Genomic DNA, 17,554 nt, shown 5'->3' with positions numbered 1-17,554 from the left:
AAACTATATCTCTAGGTAGGAAGAAGTATCTTTGGCATGATATTTGTTGCTCAACAGTTACAGGGAAAATGGAGGGGACGAACCAGAGACTCATACATAGTCTTTGTTGCCCTGATTGAAACCTTTGACACTCTCTCCAGCTAGGATTGTGAAAACATTCCTCAGTGGGCTCAGTCCTGAAGTCCTTTCCCAATTCTTACTCAGACAAAACTCCCCTCTAAAGCAAAAGGACTTCAGGATTGTGCCCCAAATTGGGGTATCGGGAGAAATTTGTGCAACTCATCCACTGGCTGCGTGACTGAAAGCTGGAGAGTGTATCCGTGGAGATCACTGTGTCTGGTCCACTTTATAATATCCAATGGAGTCAAACCAAGTGTCTCTCTGTCAAGTCTCTTTCCAACAATGATTGATGGAGATGATGCTGGCAAGCTGTATTTAATAAACACCTGGTAAGCTCCTTAACTTGAGCAGTTTGAAGACCCTTACAGAGGGTTGGTTGTGACCTTTTTTATGGAGTTGATTGTGATCTTGGCAGACTTGGGACTCACTTTTGCTCATCATTAACAAGAAGCAGAGGAAACTAAAAACAATCAATGTGCCATTAGTCTGGAGAAAACTGAGATAATGTCCTAACCTGCACTTGGGGAAGCACATGTAAGATCTAGTATCACGATCCTCAGTGGAGCCTTTCTCAACGTGATAACAGATTTCACTTTCTTCGAAGGAGTTTTGTCAATGCTACTCTTAATCGAGGAGCTACCTGTGAGTGTCCACATTCATTAGATTGCTGCTTCCAGATCTGTAACCAGGACTGTATCACACAAGAAGACATAACATTCACTGTGCTTATTCCATCTCACAGGGACGTGTTATCACCTGTACATCAAAGAGCTGTGCAGGATTTTGTCAGTGGCACCTTGGAGCTGGTATACCTAGAAAGTGGCATGATAAATGCAACAATAAAGGGTTTGTGCAAAGAGCTTGCACAAATACAATTGGAAATTATTATTATGACAGTACATCTTAGCCAGACTGGGCATGCCCTCTACAGGAAAGAACAGGTTCTCAAGAAAATATTGCACAGTGATTTTTTTATAGGTGAGTGATCAAGAGGCACACAAAGAACCTCCACCCACGGTGACATTGATATTAATATATGGGAAGCTGCTGCACCAGAGCAGAGCAGTGAAGTACCATCTTGTGCAGAAAGTTTTGGAGCAAATTTAGTACCCTGTAGGAGAAACTGAGGCCTTGCAAGCAAAGAAAACAGGAATTCTGGATAGGGTGGTCAGTTTTGATTGGACATATTCCTGAAGGTTTCATCACATGACATAATAATCAATTAAAGATTAATCTTTAATTCCAGAAGACTCCGGGACAATCCTGGGGGTTTGGCAACCCTTATTATGAACACCCCTAGTAAACATTCCTGGTTTTTAAATTTTCCTGCCCAGCCAGGGAATTAATAATTGGACTCTTCAGCTACCTTCAAGACCACAAAAGTTCTTGAAAAACTATTCAACTTTGACAGAAAGGACAAACAGCAACACCAGCTTCTATTTCTACTACCTGCTCCTTTACATAATTTGTGCTCACTTTTGGCAATCCATGGCATCTAGTGCCCTCACTATTCCTTTCCTGATGCTTTTGGCATAGTGAGACAGGTGCAATTTTTATGCATATCCCAGCAGCAACTTCCCCTTTTTAGGCTCTTGCTGCTTACCCTTCCTAATGTGCACCTGGGCAGAATGAAAATATTCAGGTTAACACCGAGGGGAGAAACCCTATCCAAGAACATTACAATAAATATGGAGTCGCAATAAGCACCATACTTTGTCCTTGCTCTGGGCCCATTCTTGCAAGGCAGTGTGTGTTCATCCACACAGGACGAATCAGCTCCACTATGCTGTTTGCATATCTCTTGCAGTATGTAAACATGGCAGCAGTTGTAACTCCACATGCAATGCTGAATTGTACAATGACTCCGCACCTACCATAAATTTTATACATGCAGAACATAGAGCAGCTGATCCAATGCCCATTGAAGTCAATGGAAAGAGTCCTAAAGATTTCAATAGTCTTTGATATATGCAGTGTTGTTGTAACCATGATGGTCCCAGCTTATTAGTGAGACAAGGTGGGTGGGATGCTATCTTTTATTGGATCAACTTCTGTTGGTAAGAGAGAAACAAGCATTTGAGCTTATGCAGAGCTCTTCTTCAGGTCAGGTTCTTCAGGTTTTTCAGGCCTGTGTAAGCTTATCTCTCTCACCAACAGAAATTGGCCCAGTAAAAGATATTACCTCATCCAACTTGTCTCTCTAATGGTCTTTGATTCATATCCATAACACTGTGAATATTGAATAGATATTTTAACGGATACCACTGCAATACAATCAACCTGACAGCTTTTTCTTTTCCAAAAGATCCCTTGTTTCCCTTCAGTCTGAATGTTTTAGAGAGAAAATGAATCCTTTGAAATGGCCACACATTTCCCATCCATTTATCTTGTCTTCTGTGGATTCCCACTTTATCTTGATCCTTACCTGCTCTATTTCTTAGTTTCTTTCAAGATAAAATTCACCCGGCACAGTGCACCACCAGGATGGTGTGTCACTTTCATCCTAAGTATGCCCTATTTTGCAAATTTAAGTAGAGTACAGGCTTTGCTTGAGCTTCTTGATAGGAGAGATTTAATGAGTGTAAGGTGTGTGACAAAGCTCTGAGCCAGTATTGGTGAGTCCCGTGCTTCCAGGGGGATTCAGTGCCCTCAGAAGCTCGCTAAGGCCCTCAGTGTGACCTCCCTTTCTCAGTATAGCGGCAAAGGTCACAGCTTTTTGAGCTACTTTTGTCACAGGCCAGTTTGGGAGGTGGGAAGGTAGAATATCCACAGTCTCTGTTGCTCCTTAGAGCTCAGTAGGTTCAGTTCGGCCTCCTGCCTGGACCTACGTCTGCTTCCCCTCTCAAGGGGATCTCTGTAGAGCATGGTGGGGGGAGGGAGGGAACCCGGGCCCACCCTCTACTCTACTCCGGGTTCCAGCCCAAGGACCGTAATGGTAGCAGCTGTTGGCAGCTTCCCCTTCACCACTGATGCTGCTTTGATTCCCTGGGCCTCTTCCCTGTGATCCCCTTTTCCCAGCTTCACCCTTACCTCAGGTTTCAGCAACCCTTCTTCTCCTCCAGCTCCTTTCACCTGGGCTTTCTTGAGGAACTGGAAGGAGAGCTTTTAAGCAGTATGAGTAGGACCTTGATTAGTTCCAGCTGTCTCCATTAGCCTAACAGCCTTAACTGACCCTTTTCTGGTTAATTGGAATCAGATGCCTGCATTAGCCTTAACTGGAATCAGATGCCTCCATAAACCTTAACTGGTTTAATTGGCATCAGGTGACTTGATTGGCCTGGAGTAATCTTTGTTTGGCTACCAAGGGAACAGGGACCTGCTCATCCTGAGGCTGATATATTTGCCTTCCTCTACTCTTTTATAGCCTGCTGGTCTGAGTTTGTCACAGGTGTTATACATTTCTGCTAATATACTGCTATGGCTTTCCTTCAAAGCCCTTTGTTAGCATTTTGTGCATGATCCAACACATAATTAAACATAAGGGCAGCATCTTTTTTGCCATGTATTTTAAGAATGGTATGCTGGACTCCATCTATTTCCCACGCTCTTTTGTTTCTCCCGGTAATCCTTGAGCCACAATTTGTTTTCATTGTTTTCCCCCCTTAGTGTTCTGATGGCATCTCAACAGGTTTCTCCTCCAGTCATGAGTAATGATGGAATCAAAACTATCCACAACAGGGTTTTGCGTCTTTTGTATTCCCTGAACTGTTCAGAACAAGGTAAGAGCCTTCAAACTAGCTGTATCTTTGTTGAAAAACTGCAGCACCAAGGAGAAACATACTGTGAGCTTGTAGGCAACCAGACCAGTCCTATGCCATTCCGGGCTTGGAATAATGAATTGTCCCTTCAACTTTTAACAAATCTAAATAAATAAATAAAATGTCTCATCACCAATGGAAACTTAAAACTCTTCCTCAATTAATCTGCTGCTACCAAAAAAGATCTGTTTTTACAGCATGATAATTAACATGAAGTAGCTTTCTTAGTGTAATATCTTAGTGGAGGCAAAGTGTCATAGTTTTTACCTCAGTGTAACTAGGCACGGTCAACCCCAGGTGGAGAGTGTGGTATTGAACTCAGGTAACTAAGTAGAGGTGAAAACTGCAGTGCCGTGTCTCCAGTTGGACTTTACAGTGAGATAGCTATCTCAAGGTAGTTGTCTTGCTGTAAAAACACACTTATTGGCAGTGAAGGCATAGCCTTTGAAACTTGTAGGGTATACCTGGGGGGTCAGGAGAGAGATAAAGCATATTTTATATATACATATACAAAATAGGCTATTCTCCGTATGTTCCTTTACCTAGTCATAATCAGTTTTCTGTTGTCTTGTTCAGTATGATTCATGGATGGTAGACATTGACATTGATAAGGAGGTTGTGGGATTAGTAAAGGGTGGAATTCCATGCCTAAGGTGTGGTCTGGAAAAAAGCATGAAGTCAACTGGTGGGAGAAACAGAGAGTGGAAGAGGTTCGAGGTGGCAATGTTTGCAGAGCAGAGGATATGGAGGGGGGTTCCAAACAGAGATAAGAACAGATAATTGAGGGAATTGTGAAGGGCCTTGAAGATGAGCACAGAAAACTGAAGAAGCAGGTAACATCAAGTTGTGTTACTGGCAGCAAGATGCTGGTAGTGCTAATGGAGTACCTCTGCTAGCAGCCCAGATGTTCATGATTCCAAGGTGTTCCTCAGATGGGGAAAACATAGATGGGGAAACCAGGTCACTTATTTAGCTGCCTAAATATAGATTTAGGTGCCTAACTTTAGACATCCAAATTTGCAAATATAACCATAATTTTCAGTTCAGTTTCCAAACTAACATATGCATCTTCTTTATGCTTCCACTGTAGGCAAAAATAACAGTTCAACAGTGGCTGATATTTGCAATCTTTCCATTAACTGGAAAGACAACCGAAGCTCGGTATCTCAGATGGAAGAAGTTTGGAGGTAAAAAAGGACTTATAGAACCATGGACAATGACAAAAATATCATTGAAATTTGTGCTCTTTTCTCCAAACTGCTTTTATGTTTTCACTTAAACTAATTTCATATTTTCTAAAACACTTTTCTTTCTTTTTAGAAAAATCAAATTACCAGAGTTTGATGGAGAAGACTTCAGAAGAGTTATTTTCTCAAAGGATTTAGAAACCGTACAAAAGTCCCTATATCTTCTAAAGGGCTTCCAACAATATTTGAATAGAAACAAATCAGAAAACTTAAATCCATTCACAGAATCTATTGGGAATGAAACCATTCAGCGACTGTATGAAATTCTGAAGTTGGGAATGAATATTCTCTATGACTATAAATTAAGGAAACCATTAAGTAAAGAAACAATTGATGAAGTCTATAACTTCACATCTCCTCTACTTCAGAATGACTTTAATGGGACTTCTATTTTCAATACAGCAGCCCACTGGAAAGAAATTCAAAGTGCTTTTAAATTAGCTACAGTGATTTGGGATCTAGCATTTTTAAATAAGACTAATTTTAATACAGTGAAGACATGGGATATTATCAAAATGAAGATATCTCATAGGATTTCATCATTCCTTGCAGACGTTAAAAACTATCTCTATGCAATGCAAGAAATCCCATCTTTGTATTCAGATTCTCTTCTTAAACCTAATATCAATGAAGTCTTTCAAAAGGAGCTCTTTACTTTCCAGAAAATCCTTGCTCGTGTGATGCATGTGAATATGATGAGTCAGTACTATCTATTGAGAAACGTGTTTGAACTTATGGAGACAATCCAAAATTCCACTGATGAAGATCTGTGGAAGGAGCTGAATGCCAATTGGCATACTGATGAAAAACTAAGGTCTGCAAAATGGAACAACACTGACATCATTGCATATCAGCAGTTTTTAGATATATTGCACAACCGTTTATACACATTGAATAATGGTTCAGATGTTCTTTTCGATAAAGAATTGGAACAACTGATGGAATTTGCTACCCGCATGTTACGAGAGTATGGTGGAGAAGCCTCCAGAGTGGCCAATATCTCAATGACCATAGAAGCCATACAAAAAACCCTGGACATATTAAAAGAGTTGCAGAAAAAAATTAATATTAATACATTAGAAACTATTGATCTAGTCTTTAATTTTGACAATAAAAACACTGGTAGATTGTTGGAAATATTGAGGGTAGGAAGGAAAATCCTTTATGACAACAGATTGGGCGAAGCATCCGACAAAGAAAAAATTGATGCTGTCTATAATTTCTCGCATCTGCTACTTCAAAAAGAGTTTAACAAGACTTTCTTACAGCACAATACTTCACTGGAAACAAAAGTGTTGGATCTCTTGCATTTAGTCTTGAGTCCCTTCCTCATGGAAAATAACAATCGTAATGAAAAGCCACAGAATTGCTCCGTCCAAGACATTCTTCACATAATTCTTCAGATGTTGCTTAAAAATATCACACTAAGTGAGTCCTTACCAGGAAGCCATTGCAAATTCCTGTTTACTTCCATGGACATTCAGACCAGAACAATGGAAAATCAAACATTTACTGAATTGTTTCAGCTTGCAATAAGAAACCTAGAGCAGACTCCGGAATTTGCTAGCATCTTCAAGAACAATAGTGAATATTTTTCAAGGGAGCTGTCGTGTATCATCCAGTCATTACAATTTTCTTCTAGTTTTCTTTCAAACTTAAATGCTGTCTCTAACTTTAAAAATCTTTGGATAGAAGAAAAGTATCAAACTCTGACAGCCATCTCTAAGGATCTTCTCCAGAGTAATGCAATGTGCCCAATACCAGTCTTTCAGAATATGGATAGTGTATTTAAATCTTATCCTTTAAACATTTTGATTCCTATTATTTTGAATGAAACAGACTTGAAGTCACAAAATTTCTCTGGCAGTTCATTGGACTGGAATAGGTGGCCTTTGTCTACTGCCAGTCTACTGCCAACTGTTCCCCAGTGGAATGCCAGTATATATGAATTGGTACAGATGGTCCAAAATGCCTCCAACCAGCCTGAATCGAGACATTTCTCAAGAGTCTGGAAGAGCATTGGCAATCTGATGATTACCAAATGGAACCTGACAGAAGTGGATTCCAGTGTGAAACTATTGGAAATGTTGAAAAAAACTCTCAATGTTGTTGACATTGGATTAGTGCCCAGAAAAGCAAAAGCAGATCAGTTCCTTCATAACTCTAGCCTGGGAATGAAACCCTCAGATTTGGAAGGTATATTTAATTTGTTAAAACTCTTCCTGAACTCAACGTCTGCCACAAACAACAAACCTGACTTGGAGAGGATATTTAAAAGATTTGCCCCACCAAATGAGTTCCCCACTGAAAGACTTTTTTATACTAATCCCTATTCAGAGGAAACACAACGTTTTTTAAACTTAACTAGAGTAATTTGGTATAAACTCATTTTAAATAAAGAGTTTTTATCCCTCCAAAACATCCTTGCTACCATGGCAAAGGTGAACATAACTCAGCATTATCTATTGATCTCTTCCCTGCCTAAACTAATGCAGCGTATTCAAAATTCCACTGATGGAGCTCAGTGGAATGATCTCAACAGCTACTGGCACATTGCTGAAATACTGCAGTCCATGAAATGGAGCAGCACCGGTGTGATTGCCTACAAGTCACTTTTAGATGCATTGCAAAAACATTTACATACAGTGAAAAATGGCTCAGGTCTCCTTTTTAGTAATGAATTGGAGCAGTTGATAAAACTTGCATCCCAAGAGTATGGTGGAGAAGACGCCAGAGAAGCCAATGTCTCAAAATATTTGCAAGCAGTACAAAGGAGTATATTCATTATAAACGACTTGCAACAAAAGTTTAATATCAGTGAATTGGAAACTATTAATCGGTGGATGAATTTTGACAATTACTCCACCCAGAGATTGCTTGAAATATTGAGGGTGGGAATGAAAATCCTTTCTGATGCCAGATTGAGCGAAGCATCCAATAAAGAAAAAATTGATGCTGTCTATAATTTCTCACACCTGCTACTTCAAAAGGAATTTAACAAGACATCCTTACAGCACAGTACTTCATTAGAAGTAAAAGTGTTGGATCTCTTGCATTTAGCCTTGAGTCCCTTCCTGAAGGAAGGTAACAATGACAAAGAAAAGCCACAGAACTGCTCTGTCCATGACATTTTTTACATAACACTTCAGATGCTGTTTAAAAATGCCACTCTAAGCGAGTCCTTATCAGGAAGCCATTGCAAATTCCTGTTTGCTTCCATGGACATTCAGACCAGAACACTGGAAAACCAAACATTTACTGAATTGTTTCAGCTTGCAATAAAAAACCTAGAGCAGACTCCGGAATTTGCTAGCATCTTCAAGAACAATAGTGAATATTTTTCAAGGGCACTGTCGTGTATCATCCAGTCATTACAGTTTTCTTCTAGTTTTCTTTCAAACTTAAATACTGTCTCTCACTTTAAGAATCCTTGGATAGAAGGAAAGTATCAAACCCTGACAGCTGTCTCTAAGGAGCTGCCCCAGAGTAATACAACATGCCTACCACCAGCTTTTCAGAGTATGGAGAGAGTATTTAATTCTCATCCTTTAAGCAGTTTGATTGTTTTTATTTTGAATGAGATGGCCATGAATTCACAAAATTTCTCTAGCAGCTCAGTGGATTGGAAGAACTTGTTCATTCTCTTCAGTGACGTGCAGGCTGATGTCCTGCGGAACTCCAGAGTGTATGAACTGCTACAGATGGTGCAAAGTGCCTCCCGCCTCTCTGAAGAGAATAATTTCTCCAGAGTCTGGGGAGCAGTTGACAACTTGCTAAGCACCAAATGGAACCTGACCGAAGCGGCAGGATATGTGAAGCTGCTGGAAGTGATGAAGAGGGATCTGGCTGACCATGAATTAGCTTCAGGAATAATAGAAGCTGATCATTATGGTCCTAAGAAACTGAACTCTTCTGATCTACCAATCTTATTGAAAATGGACCTCAACCCAGAGTCTGGCCCTACCAGAGCTGGCTTTGATACTGTATTGGACAATGTTGCTCATCCTTTCAGTGTTATGGCAGAAACTCTTTTCAATAAGATCCTGACTTGGAATGAAGGAGAACAAACCCTGTCTCCTAACAGTTTGGTTGCACAGTAAGTTCATTTATTTCCAATTTCATAACTAACTCTCAGTTTTTTGTAGAATCTACAATGACTTCTGGCTTCCAGTTTATTTTACTTGTATATTAAAGGAGCAACATTACACTGTAGTTACATGGGCTACACCTAGCTAGGGACATGAGATACAATAAGAAAAGGTTCTATGAATACATTAGGAGCAAGAGACATAGGAAGAAAAATGTAGGTCTCCTACTTTGTAGGGAAGGATAGCTAATAATGGATGACATCAAGAAGGCTGTTGTGTTTAATGGGCCTGTTTTGCTTCAGTTTTCATAAAGAGGTAAGTTGTGATCAGATACTCAACACAGTTAATATTAACAAGGGGGAAGGAATGCAAGCCAAAATAGGGGAAGAACCAGTTAAATAATATTTAGATAAGTTAGGTGTATTCACGTTGGCTGAAGCTAATAAAGTAGCTGAAGCAGTGTCAGAATGATTAGTAATTATCTTTGAGAACTCCTGGAGGACAGATGGGGTCCCAGGGGACTGGAGAAGGATAAATGTAACACCTATCTTTAAAAACGGGACCAAAGAGGACCTGGGGAATTATAGACCACTCAGCCTAACTTTGATACCTGGAAAGATACTGGAACAAATTGTATTAAACTGTCTGTAAACCCAAAGAGTATAATAGGGTTATAAATAATAGCCTACAGAGATTTGCAAGAACAAATCATGCCAAACCAACCTAATTTGCTTCTTTGCCCCTGGTGGATAGTAAACACAATATATCTTTTTGTCACAGTTCCACATGACATTCTCATGAGAAAACTAGGGAAGCGTAGTCTAGATTAAATTGCTACAAGGTGGGTGCACAATTGTCAGAAAGACTGGACACAAAGAGAAGTTATCAATGGTTTGCTGTCAGACTTGAGGTATGTGTCTAGCGGAGTCCATCAGGGGGCTGTTCTGGGTCTAGTACTATTCAATATTTTCATTTATGACTTGGATAATGGAACTGAAAGTATGCTTATACAATTTGTGGATGACCACAGGTTTGGAGGGATTGTTAGTGCTTTGAAGGAGAGGATTAGAATTCAATACAATCTTGACAAATTGGAGAATTTGTCTGGAAACAACAAGATGGAATTCAATAAAAACAAGTGCAAAGTACTACAGTTAAGAAGGAAAAATCCAATGCACAAAAACAAAATGGGGAATAACTGGCTAGGCAGTAGTGCTGCTGGAAAGGATGTGGGGATTACAATAGGTAAGTAATTGAATATGAGCCAGCAATGTGATACAGTTTCAAAAAAGGCTACCATCATTCTGGGTGTATTAACAGGAGTGGCGTATGCTAGAAATGTGAGGTAACTGTCCCTCTCTACTGGGTACTGGTGAGGCCTCAGCTGCAGAAAAGTGTCCATTTTGGGGTGGCGGATGTGGAGAAATTGGAGAGAATCCAGTGGAAATCTACAAAAATGAGAAAAGGTTTAGAAACCCTGACCTATAAGGAAGGGTTTAAAAAAATGGGCAAGTTTAGTGTTGAAAAAAGAAGACCGAGAGGAGGACCTGGTAACAGTCTTCAAGTATGTTAAGGGCTGTTATAAAGAGGATGATGATCTATTTTTCTTCATTTCCACTGAAGGTACAACATGAAATAATCAGTTAAATCTGCAGCAGGGGATATTTAAGTCAGATATTAAGAAAAATGTTCCAACTATAAGGGTAGTTAAGCTCTGGAATAGGCTTCTAAGGGTGCTTGTAGAATCCCTGTCATTGGTGGTTTTTAAGAACAAGTTGGACAAACACCTGTGGGGTTGGTAAAAGGTTATTTGACCCTTCCTCAGCACAGGGGGCTGGACTAGATGGCCTCTAGAGGTTCCTTCCAACCCTCCATTTCTCTGATTCTGTGTCTCAGACCTACCACCCTTATTTATGGGTCCAAACCACACAGACATTGAGAAGACGGGTAAGGAAGATTTCATAGTCACTAAACCATACAAACACTGGGAGAGTTTTTCAAAAGTGCTCAGTGTTGGCCTATCTCTCTTCCCATTGAAGGTCAATGGGAGTTTTAACCATTGGCTGTGGAGGGAGGACAATGCTAAATGCTTCTGAAAAATCTCACCCTAGGAAAACTAAGCTCTTTAGCCTCTTCCCTCTGTTTAAATGACTTCCACCTGCTTCTCAGTTTTCCTCACTGTGCCTTTAAGATCAGCCACTTTCATTCAAATGAGTGACCATTTAATATACATTTTCTTTTGCTCATTGTCTCAGGGTGAATTTCCACAGAGGACTTTTCCTATTGTGTGTGAGATAATAGCAAAAGAGATTAATGCAATAAAAATCAGGAACATCTTCAATGTTTAAATATCACAAACTAGATCCTCAGATGATGGAAATCAATTGACTTCCATGAAGTGATGCTGATTTACACCATCTGAGAATCTAGCGCTAATGCTGGTGACAGGTTACTCACTAATGCTCCTTGTTTCTTTTAAGCAGAAAAGGACTTATTCCAGTCTTATTTTCCAGGTTTCTGTTTTTAGAATTGGAAAACGCCATCTTACAGGTGTCAGCTGATAACATTTACAAACCTTACTTGATCTGTTTAATGAATGTGAGTGGAAGTCAAGACAATGAGTTGACAGGTAATAATTATTTCATTAACTCTGTGGGAGTTATCTGGTAATGTCTTAAGCCTATCTTTTGAAAATGCTACGTGTAATGACATGGAGAAATGGTGCTGTGTGTTTTCAGTGTCCTTGAAAGTCCATTGGAGCTGTGGGTATGTCTACACTATGGGATTATTCCGATTTGACAGAAACTGGTTTTTTAAAACATATTGTATAAAGTTGAGTGCATGCGGCCACACTAAGCACATTAATTCGTCGGTGTGTGTCCATGTACCGAGGCTAGCGTCGATTTCCGGAGCGTTGCACTGTGGGTAGCTATCCCATAGCTATCCCATAGTTCCCGCAGTCTCCCCCGCCCATTGGAATTCTGGGTTAAGATCCCAATGCATGATGGGGCAAAATCAGTGTCGCGGGCGATTCTGGGTAAACGTCGTCACTCAATCCTTCCTCCATGAAAGCAACGGCAGACAATCATTTAGCGACCTTTTTCCCTGGATTGCCCTGGCAGACGCCATAGCATGGCAACCATGGAGCCCGTTTAGCCTTTTGTCACTGTCACCGTATGTGTACTGGATGCTGCTGACAGACATGGTACGGCAGTGCTACACAGCAGCATTCATTTGCCTTTGCAAGGTAGCAGAGACGGTTACCAGCCCTATTGCACCGTCTGCTTCTTTGGAAATTGGCGATGACAGTTACCAGTCCTTTTGTACCGTCTGCTGCTTTGGAAATTGGCAATGACGGTTACCAGTCCTTTTGTACCATCTGCTGCTGTCATGGGTGCTCCTGGCTGGCCTCGCTGAGGGCCGGGGCGCATGGACAAAAATGGGAATGACTCCCCAGGTCATTCCCTTCTTTATGTTTTGTCTAAAAATAGAGTCAGTCCTGCCTAGAATATGGGGCAAGTCTACTAGAGAACCAGAGAGCACAGCCGCTCCGGGTCAGAGCCCCAGATATCCCGCAGAAATGATGAGCTGCATGCCATTCTAGGGGGTGCCCCTGCAACAACCCCACCCGTTGCTTCCCTCCTCCCACACCCCTCCTGGGCTACCATGGCAGTGTCCCATTTGTGTGATGAAGTAATAAAGAATGCAGAAATAAGAAACACTGACTTTTTAGTGAGATAAAATGAGGGGGAGGCAGCCTCCAGCTGCTATGATAGTCCAGGCAGGACAGAATCTCCATTACTCATTAAAGGGTGGGGGAGGAGAGGAGCGCAGCCTCCCGTTGCTATGATAGTCCAAGCAATACAGAATCTTCATTAGACATGAAAGGGGTGGTGGGGAGAGGAGCTCAGCCTTCAGCTGCTATGATGAGGACAGTTACCAAGCCTGTTGCACCGTCTGCCTCTCCAGGAGACAAAGCTTAAAGAAGGGAATGACCGGGAGTCATTCCCATTTTTGCCCAGGCGCCCCCGGCCGACCTCACCGAGGCCAGCCAGGAGCACTCACGGGATGATGAGGATGGTTTTCAACCCTTTTGTACCGTCTGCCATCAGGAAAGGAAGGGGAGGGGATGCTGCTGTTCAGTGCCGCAGCACTGCGTCTATCAGCAGCATGCAGTAGACATATGGTGACATTGAAAAAAGGCGAGAAACGATTTTTTTCCCTTTTCTTTCATGGGGGGGGGACGTAAATTGACAACATATACCCTGAACCACCCAGGACAATGTTTTTGACCCTTCAGGCATTGGGAGCTCAGCCAAGAATGCAAATGCTTTTCGGAGACTGCGGGGACTGTGGGATAGCTGGAGTCCTCAGTCCCCCCTCCCTCCCTCCATGAGCGTCCATTTGATTCTTTGGCTTTCCGTTACGCTTGTCATGCAGCACTGTGTTGAGTCCCTGCTGTGACCTCTGTCTATCATAGCCTGGAGATTTTTTCAAATGCTTTGGCATTTCGTCTTCTGGAACGGAGCTCTGATAGAACAGATTTGTCTCCCCATAAAGCGATCATAGATTCATAGACTCTAGGACTGGAAGGGACCTCAAGAGGTCATCGAGTCCAGTCCCCTGCCCTCATGGCAGGACCAAATACTGTCTAGACCATCCCTGATAGACATTTATCTAACCTACTCTTAAATATCTCCAGAGATGGAGATTCCACAACCTCCTTAGGCAATTTATTCCAGTGTTTAACCACCCTGACAGTTAGGAACTTTTTCCTAATGTCCAACCTAAACCTCCCTTGCTGCAGTTTAAGCCCATTGCTTCTTGTTCTATCATTAGAGGCTAAGGTGAACAAGTTTTCTCCCTCCTCCTGATGGCACCCTTTTAGATACCTGAAAACTGCTATCGTGTCCCCTCTCAGTCATTCTTGTTGCTCTTCTCTGGACCCTGTCCAATTTCTCCACATCTTTCTTGAAATGCGGTGCCCAGAACTGGACATAATACTCCAGTTGAGGCCTAACCAGCGCAGAGTAGAGCAGAAGAATGACTTCTCGTGTCTTGCTCACAACACACCTGTTAATGCATCCCAGAATCACGTTTGCTTTTTTTGCAACAGCATCACACTGTTGACTCATATTTAGCTTGTGGCCCACTATAACCCCTAGATCCCTTTCTGCCGTACTCCTTCCTAGACAGTCTCTTCCCATTCTGTATGTGTGAAACTGATTGTTCCTTCCTAAGTGGAGCACTTTGCATTTGTCTCTATTAAACTTCATCCGGTTTACCTCAGACCATTTCTCCAATTTGTCCAGATCATTTTGAATTATGACCCTGTCCTCCAAAGCAGTTACAATCCCTCCCAGTTTGGTATCATCTGCAAACTTAATAAGCGTACTTTCTATGCCAACATCTAAGTCGTTGATGAAGATACTGAACAGAGCCGGTCCCAAAACAGACCCCTGCGGAACCCCACTTGTTATACCTTTCCAGCAGGATTGGGAACCATTAATAACTACTCTCTGAGTACGGTTATCCAGCCAGTTATGCACCCATCTTATAGTAGCCCCATCTAAATTGTATTTGCCTAGTTTATCAATAAGAATATCATGCGAGACCATATCAAATGCCTTACTAAAGTCTAGGTATACCACATCCACCGCTTCTCCCTTATCCACAAGACTCGTTATCCTATCAAAGAAAGCTATCAGATTGGTTTGACACAATTTGTTCTTTACAAATCCATGCTGGCTATTCCCTATCACCTTACCACCTTCCAAGTGTTTGCAGATGATTTCCTTAATTACTTGCTCCATTATCTTCCCTGGCACAGAAGGTAAACTAACTGGTCTGTAGTTTCCTGGGTTGTTTTTATTTCCCTTTTTATAGATGGGCACTATATTTGCCCTTTTCCAGTCTTCTGGAATCTCTCCCGTCTCCCATGATTTTCCAAAGATAATAGCTAGAGGCTCACATACCTCCTCTATTAGCTCCTTGAGTATTCTAGGATGCATTTCATCAGGCCTCGGTGACTTGCAGGCATCTAACTTTTCTAAGTGATTTTTAACTTGTTCTTTTTTTATTTTATCTTCTAAACCTTTCCCCTTCCCATAAGCATTCACTATGTTAGGCATTCCTTCAGACTGTGAAGACTGAAACAAAGAAGTCATTAAGCATTTCTGCCGTTTCCAAGTTTCCTGTTACTGTTTCTCCCTCCTCACTGAGCAGTGGGCCTACCCTGTCCTTGGTCTTCCTCTTGCCCTTGGTCTTCCAGTACAGATCCAGTATCTCCCGTACAATCCATGCTGATCAGCGCTCCACGCTGTGCAAACAGGAAATGAAATTCAAAAGTTTGCAGGGTTTTTCCTGTCTACCTGGCCAGTGCATTAGAAACTCTGGCCAGTGCATCCGAGTTCAGATTGCTGTCCAGAGTGGTCACAATGGTGCACTGTGGGATAGCGCCCGGAGGCCAATACCGTCGAATTGTGGCCACACTAACCCTAATCCGACATGGCAATACCGATTTCAGCGCTACTCCCCTCGTCGGGGAGGAGTACAGATATCGGTATTAAGAGCCCTTTATATTGAAATAAAGGGCTTCGTTGTGTGGATGAGTGCAGGGTTAATTCAGTTTAACGCTGCTAAATTCGATATAAACGCGTAGTGTAGACGAGGCCTGTGAGAGCTCAGAACCTCTGAAAATGAGGCCCCTTTTGATTTGTCTCATGTATTTTTATTTTCTTGGTGTTTAGATGCATCACATTATCAGTGTAATTTGTCCACTCCAGTAACCATAAAAACACGGAACACTTTCCTTTGTGGTTGCATGGCTAGTAAACTGTATGCTGCTGACTCCTAAATAGTGAGTCCTTAGTAAAATGAATCTTGTATTTCCTCCTCTGCTGTGTACTGCTGCAACGTCTATGTTCCTTTAAAGTGGCAGCCATTATTCCGAGAGAGAAGTTCCGTTGGTATAATGGTGTTTCATATGGACAGGCTCGGTACATACTTACAGCAGCACCGGAGTTGCTTATTTGCCTCACATACGAGGTGTTACCGACTCACTAGGTCTCGTATGCTTTTGTGAGTGTTGTTTCCCTGATGGGGTGGGTTTCAGGAGCAGGGGGTTGTTATCTTGAAGGGTTGGCATACTCATTAAGGATTTTAGTAAAAGGGCTGATGCCAGTTACTTCCCCCAGAGCAAGAAGGAAGCAAGGACCAGACTGTGACTCTTGGTTCCTGCCCTGCTCCTGGGCAATGCTGCTATGTGAGGGCTTCTCGGGAGGTAGCTTCTCCTGACAAGCCTGTCCTGGGGGAACGCTCTGGCTGCAACAGGGGCTCCGAGAGACCCTTTATACCACTCCGGCCCTTTAATGCCATGTCATAAAGGGGCCCGAGTGGGGGTGAGGCGCTCACAGGCTGGATCATAGGGGTACAATCCAGGCCTGAGAGCATGACTGCAGAGGTGCTAAGCACCATTTGAACTCAATGGGAACTGCGTGCACTCAGCACCTGCGGAAGAGGAAGTTCAGTTTTCCAATGCGCAGGGTTTCTGTAAGTAACTTATTTTCCCTTGCAGAAAACATTACACTTCTTCTGAACCACGCTCAGCTAAAAGAAACTCCTTTCACTCAAAACAACACCTATGAGAAACATGCATCTATTCCAGAGATCTTACGATTCAAAGTAAGTCTGCTTACTCGGAGGAACCCTGCACTGATACATTAGTGTGCAATGGAGCGTTCAGGAAACCAGCATGTGGAAAACAGGTTTAAAAACACCTCATGTGAGCTAGAACTGGACTGGATGTTGCTGGTGCTGCCTGTGCTTTGGGGTTGCCGTTACCCGGGGCAGAGAACACTCTTTTCCACATGGTCAGTGCAAATGCACATACATGTTTGGGAGAAAAGGGAGGTGCTCAGAGTCTGCCTGGACTGACTCCAAACTACAGTGGTTTTCATTACCCCTCTGGAAGTGGCAATCAGTGCTATGTGGCTTGTGACTGGCAGTTCATTTCTTTGTTGAACGGATTGAAGGTTTATCCCTATTTTTAAGGCTCAAGCCACTTGTGAGACTTTCATACGTGCTTAGTGGAGTTAGGGGCACCATTCCCATGAGACTTGTGCTCCTAACTCCCACAGGGTGCATTGGAAAAAAACATGTACAGGGAGATTTTTCAAAGGCACAAATGACAGCTCTGCACCTAAGTCCCACTGAAAGTCAATGGGAGTTTGGCATCTCTAACTGCCACTGGAAAATCTTCCCTGTAACTAACAAGACATGCACCTTTGACAGTCTGCTGGCATATTCCTGTCTATGACTGCTTCTCTCATTAGATTGGAGG

At 42.1% G+C, this 17,554-nt stretch overlaps 1 protein-coding gene across 1 annotated transcript in view; it reads left to right on the top strand.

The window, feature by feature from the left end:
• Positions 1 to 17,554, top strand: part of ABCA12 (ATP binding cassette subfamily A member 12) — a 127,920-nt gene that overhangs the window by 28,255 nt on the left and 82,111 nt on the right. The window contains exons 8-12 of the mRNA XM_045032666.1: positions 3,727 to 3,839; positions 4,969 to 5,065; positions 5,199 to 9,221; positions 11,727 to 11,842; positions 16,790 to 16,896. Coding sequence (XP_044888601.1) covers positions 3,727 to 3,839; positions 4,969 to 5,065; positions 5,199 to 9,221; positions 11,727 to 11,842; positions 16,790 to 16,896 — 4,456 coding nt within the window. The remainder of the gene's footprint in view (positions 1 to 3,726; positions 3,840 to 4,968; positions 5,066 to 5,198; positions 9,222 to 11,726; positions 11,843 to 16,789; positions 16,897 to 17,554) is intronic.

Source organism: Mauremys mutica, chromosome 10 (genome assembly GCF_020497125.1).
Source record: "Mauremys mutica isolate MM-2020 ecotype Southern chromosome 10, ASM2049712v1, whole genome shotgun sequence".
NCBI lineage: Eukaryota > Metazoa > Chordata > Testudines > Geoemydidae > Mauremys > Mauremys mutica.
The sequence above is the reverse complement of the archived record's forward strand: the minus strand, read 5'-3'. Positions and strand labels throughout refer to the sequence as shown.